This window comes from Gymnoscopelus braueri, assembly GCF_963280865.1.
Source record: "Gymnoscopelus braueri genome assembly, chromosome: 4".
NCBI lineage: Eukaryota > Metazoa > Chordata > Actinopteri > Myctophiformes > Myctophidae > Gymnoscopelus > Gymnoscopelus braueri.
The window spans coordinates 52,499,749-52,507,113 of record NC_137605.1 but is presented as its reverse complement, the minus strand read 5'-3'; the positions used below and the strand labels follow the sequence as shown (position 1 = coordinate 52,507,113).

Below are 7,365 nucleotides of genomic sequence, written 5' to 3'. Positions count from 1 at the left end.
GGTTCAGGAGTGGAGACCACCCTCTGCTTATCACAGCCACTCCCCGTCCTCAATCGCTTCCCTGTCTACCACACCTACCTTCACTCATCAGCCACTCCCCATTCATAATCACCCCCATCCACTACACCTGCCTCCACTCACCTCAGCCAATCCTTGTTGCAATCACCACAGTATAAATATAACTCCTGTTTGTTCTGCTCCACAACAGACCAAACATGAGTTATGAGTACTGCGCTTGTAGATCGTCTCTTTCCGCCTTTCATTGCTTTCAAGTTCGGGGGGGGGGGCAGTGACGGAGCCTAGACGACCGACCGCTCCCCGAGTAGAGCGACGATGGCCGTCAGCTCCCGAGACGACTCCTCAACAAGCCCTCAGCGTCACCCCACCTTGGGTTCCTCATCCCGTTCCACGTTCATTTCGTTTCAATAAATCGTGAAACTTAAGTAGAGGTGTGGTCTCGTCTCTTACTAGTGAAGTAGGAGGTGATGGTCATTGTATTGAATTACCTTTCTGCAAGTGTGGGCTCAACAAGATGACATCAGGCAGTGTCACACAACAAAGTTTATTAAACACTCGCAGAGAATATATACATTTGGACAAGCCATATTGTGTGACTGGAAGCTACTCGAGTCATAACTGATACAGAGATAGGACAGGATAGGATACGCATAGGAAGTTAGAAATACATAGAAGACATGATGTTCTAGAAAGCAGATGACATTTGTATTTCAACAGTGACATCCTTTATTATAGGGCCTGAGTATGTTGATAACGGAGAGCATGTGGTGTCACAAATATGTATTACACAGTGATTGAGAATAGTTATACGATTATGTACTGATACTGGGATGTCAGTCAAGCCTCGTGCACATTACAACAATGAGTATTTTGTATTATTGAAAACGAATGTAGTGGTTTTGGCCTAAAAGCCTCTATTGTTCTGTTGTTTGTTTACTGGTCAAGGACAAAGAGAGGAACACTGGATGGTCGAGACTCCACGTGTGTGTGTTTATTTATATAGCAAATTCATACACAAAGGCATTGTGTAACATTTCATACACATTTGTGTATGAAATGTTTTCTTTTCATTTTTACATAAGGCATGTAAAGAGAAATAAAGAATAGAATGAATAAAATAGAGAAATAAAAAAATATGTATAAAGATCAACTATGGTATTTGTATTTGTTTTCTTTATTCCATACCATCAGGTGTATCATTGTACAAACGTCTCTGTCTCTGCTGTGTGGCCTGTCTTGACCACGTCCACTCCCAAACGAGACTTCTACACTCCAGGTTTTCAGAAGAGCATTATGATTATTTATAAGGTCTTATAAATATGATTATAAAGGATTATGATCAGATTACAATGCCTTATAAGTATGTGTATAATGTGTTATACACATGGGCTGCATAGCAAGTGCTACCGAAGTTTCCACTTATTTTTTGTTACTTATTATACAGTAACTGTGATTCTGGGTGCAGAATATGTAGAATTCTAACAAACAGTGCATTCTTATTACCTGATGTATTGGGCCTATTGATGCACATAATTAATTAAATCTAAATGTAGTATTTTTATTTAACATTTTCCCAACTTGTTGACCCTTTGAAAGCTTCTCCATAAAATGCTGAATCTATCTGAAGCCTTCATCAAAAAAAGGCTTTTTCAGCATCACCTTTATTTATAGACATCAGTGGGTGTCCCACAGGGCTCAGTCTTAGGCCCGTCCTTTTTACTTAATATATTAATAATATTATCTCTGCTCTTAATGACTGTCATTCCTGTGACCAGGAAGCTGCAGCTTGCTTTTAATGCTCTCCAGGATGCCCTGGTTGAGCTTAGGCTTGTTTTAAATGCAAGCAAAACCAAAGTCATGTTGTTCACCATCCATAACCTCTGCAAGTGGCTCTACGATAGAGAGAAAAAACATTGTCGTCCAAAGTAAAAATCATAAAAAATCATGCCATGCTGATGCTACACTATGTCATCCAATGTAAAAAACATGAAAAGATTACATGCTACACTATGTCATCCAATGCAAAAAACACTTTTTTTTAAATGCCATGCTACACTATGTTGTCCAATGTAAAAAACGTAAAACATAAATACATTTAAAAGCCATATAGGTGTTCTTCCCAATTGTCATTATTACCATGCTTGCTTCAGTAAAGCATTTGGACTTGAACTACCAGGAGTGGTAATTTGGGATATTGATTATTCTAAACTGGCATCGCAACACCTTGAGCTTGAAGATCGCTATTTTCCCTATTTCTGAAGTGGTAAAGAACTAGTAAGACCACCAAACATTGCAGATGAGGTATGTGGTAATTTGTTATGCTTTTTATATCCTACAATTCTATGCTCTGAATTACACACTGATACATCTAATTAGACTATGAAAGCCATTTTATAACTTAGGGCCTAAGATGTCATCTTTACTTTTATCTGAGATATACTTCATTTTATCTTTGCCAAATCAGGCTTCTCTCCCTCCCCTCCTCTCCTGCAGCAGAATTTACTGGCAAAGTTAGAAGTCTCCCAGTAGGTTTTAATGGGTGGTAAAATGTTGTTATCCAGATTATGGTACTATAACAAGTACGCACGCACGTACGCACGCACGCACGCACGCACGCACGCACGCACGCACGCACGCACGCACGCACGCACGCACGCACGCACGCACGCACGCACGCACGCACACACACACACACACACACACACACACACACACACACAGAAGCTTGGGGTAATCAGCCAGTCATCATCTCTCAACAGGCACTTTGATGCTCAACATCCTGGATGCACTGTTTACTGCCAGTCAAGGTTTCTCGCGCGCGTGCGCAGACACACACACACACACACACACACACACACACACACACACACACACACACACACACACACACACACACACACACACACACACACACACACACACACACACACACACACTGCATCAGTACTCAGTACGGCTACTGTACGTGTGAGACCGTTTTATGGGAGGATCTTGTATTGTTTAGGGGTACGTGTACATTCACAGCCAAGCATCAAAAAGCGACATTCGACTGTGTCTGACATCAGAGACTTCTATATATGGAGATAACTAACATACCTAGCTCTGACATCAGAGAGCCCCTCATGGAGCCCCATATATGGAGCTAACCAAAACACCCAAGACTGACCTCATAGACCATAGATCTTTGGGCATGACTGACATCGCTGGCTCCATATATGGATACGACTGACATCACATTTCCAATACTTTTACTTCTACTCCACTACATCTCAGAGACAAATATTGTACTTTTACTCCACTACACTTTATTTGACAACTCTAGTCACTAGTTACTTTGTATATTTTTATTATTTTGACAAAACGTACATTAACCAACGGAGGGAAGGCCGAGAAACGGGACGTGAAAAAAGAGAAGGCCGAGGAGGAGAAAGGAAAGAAGAAGGAGGAGAAGAACAACTCCGACGAGGAGGAGGGAGAGAACGACGAAAAGGTCAGTAGGAAAGAAAAATGAGGCGCGGGGAAAGACGGAGCAAGGGGGAGGAGGGACGTCTGAAAAGGACAGGGCAAAAGGTGGAAAAAGGAGCCCAAAAAGTCAAAAAGCAAAAGAGCAGAAAGATAACATCAGCAGTTTCTTTGCTCCTAGAAAAGATGCGGTGAAGATGGAGAAAGTGGAGGACAAGAACGAGGGAGAAAAGAAGACGGGAAGTGCGCCAAATGCGCAGAAGACCGCGACAACAGAGGAGAGCAAAGAAAAGATTAAAGAAATGAAAAGTGAGAAGTCATCGTCAGACCAGCGTACAGATTATGACCCGTCCAAACCAAAGTACCATCCTGTGGATGACGCCTGCTGGAAGCGCGGACAGAAAGTGCCGTACCTGGCTGTAGCTCGTACCTTTGAGAAGATAGAGGCGGATTCTGGCAGGCTCAGGAACATCGAGACGTTGTCCAACATGCTCCGCTCTGTGCTGCTGCTCTCTCCAGATGACCTGCTGTGCTGTGTGTACCTGTGTCTGAACCAGCTGGGACCTGCCTACCTGGGGATGGAGCTGGGTGTCGGGGAGACGGTGCTGATGAGAGCCGTTGCCCAGGCAACGGGGCGACAGTTGGACAAAATCAAGGCGGAGGCGCAGGAGAGAGGAGATCTGGGCCTGGTGGCGGAGCACTCCCGTAGCAACCAGCGCATGATGTTCCAGCCCGCCAGTCTGACGGCAGGGGGCGTGTTCAGCAAATTGAAGGAGATTGCCAGCATGAGCGGTAACTCGGCTATGAATAAGAAAATTGACATCATCAAAGACCTCTTTGTGGCGTGCCGCTTCTCCGAGGCCCGCTATATAGTCAGGTCCCTGGCGGGGAAGCTGAGGATCGGATTGGCCGAGCTGAGCGTCCTGGCAGCCTTGAGTCAGGCCGTCTGCCTGACCCCACCTGGACAAGATTTCCCCCCCGCTGTGCTGGATGCGGGGAAAGGCATGAGTGCGGAGAGCAAGAAGGCCTGGATCGACGAGAAGAGTCTCATTCTGAAGCAGACCTACTGTGAGTTGCCCAATTATGAAGTCATTATTCCAGTCATGCTGAAGGAGGGTATAGACCAGCTTCCCAAGCACTGCAAGCTCACTCCAGGCGTGCCTCTGAGACCCATGCTGGCCCACCCCACCAAAGGAGTCGGAGAGGTGCTGAAGAAGTTCGACGAGGCGACGTTCACCTGCGAGTACAAGTACGACGGCGAGCGAGCACAGATCCACATACTGGAGAGCGGAGAGGTGCGAATCTTCAGCCGTAACCAAGAGGACAACACCAGCAAGTACCCCGATATCATCTCCCGAATCCCCAAGGTGAAGAAGGACTCTGTGGTGTCCTGTGTGCTGGACTCTGAGGCGGTGGCCTGGGACACAGAGAAGAAACAGATCCTACCCTTCCAGGTCCTCACCACCAGGAAGAGAAAGGACGTGGACGCCTCGCAGATCAAAGTGCAAGTGTGCGTGTACGTCTTCGACGTGCTCTATCTCAACGGAGAGTCACTGGTGCGTGAGCCCTTGTCGCAGCGCAGGGCTCTGCTCAGAGAAAGCTTCAGCGAGGTGGAAGGAGAGTTTGTGTTCGCCCGCTATATCGACTCAGACAACACAGACGCCATCGCCGAGTTCCTGGAGCAGTCTGTACGAGACTCGTGTGAGGGTCTGATGGTCAAGACCCTGGAGAAGGATGCCACCTATGAAATTGCCAAGCGCTCTCATAACTGGCTCAAGTTGAAGAAGGACTACCTGGAGGGCGCAGGGGACACCATGGACCTGTGTGTGATAGGAGCCTACCTGGGGAAGGGCAAGAGGACAGGGACCTACGGAGGCTTCCTGCTGGCCTGCTACAACGAGGACAATGAAGAGTTCCAGTCCATCTGCAAGGTTGGGACTGGCTTCAAGGATGAAGATCTGGAGCAGCATCATAAGTTCTTAAAGGAGCACATCCTGGCCAAGCCGCGGGCGTACTACCGCGTGGACCAGTCGGCTGAGCCGGACGTGTGGCTGGACGCCACGCAGGTCTGGGAGGTCAAGTTTGCTGACCTGTCGCTGTCGCCAGTCTACAAGGCTGGCATGGGACTGGTGGACCCAGAGAAGGGCATCTCTCTCAGGTTCCCGCGGTTCCTCCGGATCCGAGACGACAAAAAGCCAGAAGACGCCACCTCCGGGTCTCAGATTGCTGATTTGTACAAGAAGCAGCAGATCATCCAGAATCAGGGCGACAGAGCTGAGCTGGAGGATTACTACTGATCAGCACAATGAACCCATTGAGACCGGGAAAGCATCTGTGCGTCGTTTTTTAATTTATTTGGCTATTCAGCCATTTATACATTTCGGCCATTTGAAAATAGCCGATCTACAAGCTCACAATGCATTGTGAGCTTGTAGATCTGCTATTTTCAAAAGATTTTATTACTTTTACTTTTGTACGTAAGTAAGTATATTTTTATACCAATACTTTTGTACTTTTACTCAAGTAAATTTTGAATTCCGGACTTTTACTTGTAACAGAGTATTTCTACATTGCAGTATTGATACTTTTACTTAAGTAGCAAATGTGAGTACTGGTTCCACCACTGGTCCTGAGTGCTCAAGTTGTACCTTGTTGTAAAGGTGACTAATCAGGATTTCCAACGATATGAAACACAATACCAAATGGTATTATTGAAGGGGAGAAATAATCGACCAAAAGTATGTTTCCAAACTTTTTTTTTTTTAGTTTTATGTACAATAACATGCTCAGTAAAAGCTCCAACAAATAGCAGATATTACCGTAAACCAAACCTTTACCCCTCCCTGTCACACACACACACACACACACACACACAAACTCACACGCACACCTCGCGTCACACATTCTTTCATCTCCTCCGTGCCCTGTGCCGGTCTCGCCTCACTCCTGTGGGTCCTGTTATACTCCCATTGGCCAACAGCCAGCTTGCCCCTCCCACCTCGGCCCTGATGGCCTATCAGTGGCTCCACGCCGCCGTTCCGACCGTCCAGTCAAAGGCCAGAGTGCCCGTGGAGGCTACCTATCAGGTCGCTTATCAGCAGGGCTCATTATGGCTCATTAGAATGGAGCGTGCTCATAAAGTGTGATGTTAACGAGGGCCATTAACAAGGGTGGGCACACACTGACAGTCCCTTCTAGAACACAACAATGTTGGAAGGAACACTTCTGTCATTTCATTTGGTTCATGTTTTTTCCGTTTGATGCATTCACATCACACTTTGCCTACGTTCACACTTTTTGACCTTAAAAGCTAATGGAAACTGATTTTATTATCATTATTACGGGGCCAGAGCTCAGCTCTGGACCTGTTTTAATGTTCCCCTCTTTTTTCTTCTGCCACTTTTGGCAGTTCTGGCTGAACCGTGCATACGCTTTTTACGAAACTTGGCCATATGGTAGATGGTCATGAAAAACTATCAAGAAATAATTCTCACAATCTTTCGTCAAAAGGTGGCGCTATAGCAAAATGCCAACTTTGAACAGGTACAACTCATGCCCTGTTTGACCTACAGCCATGAAACTTCAATATACATATGCGTCTACTCATGATCAACAACTTTCACACTCTGACTTTTGACCTCTGACCTTTAGATCTCCCACCATTTTGAATTATATGAAAAACAGTTAAAACCTATCTCCTCCTGGGATTTTTGAGTAATCTGCACGAAACGTTTTACACATGAACTTTGGACCTATGCCGACAAACAAGCAGCAAGATTTTTCCATAAGTGAAAAAATGGAGCTTTAATGAGCCAATGAATATTGCAGTTTTATGACAATTATTCATCTGCCCCTAACACATACATGCAGACTCACATTTCTTTG

General features: G+C 45.6%; 1 protein-coding gene across 1 annotated transcript; it reads left to right on the top strand.

The window, feature by feature from the left end:
• Nucleotides 1-3,674: 3,674 nt before the first annotated feature.
• Nucleotides 3,675-5,777, top strand: LOC308083722 (DNA ligase 1-like; the record flags this gene model as incomplete). The annotated part of the gene is made up of 1 exon (XM_080426043.1): nucleotides 3,675-5,777. Exon 1 carries the CDS (start codon nucleotides 3,678-3,680, stop codon nucleotides 5,775-5,777), a length of 2,100 nt encoding a protein of 699 aa, XP_080282169.1. The 5' UTR covers nucleotides 3,675-3,677.
• Nucleotides 5,778-7,365: the final 1,588 nt, after the last annotated feature.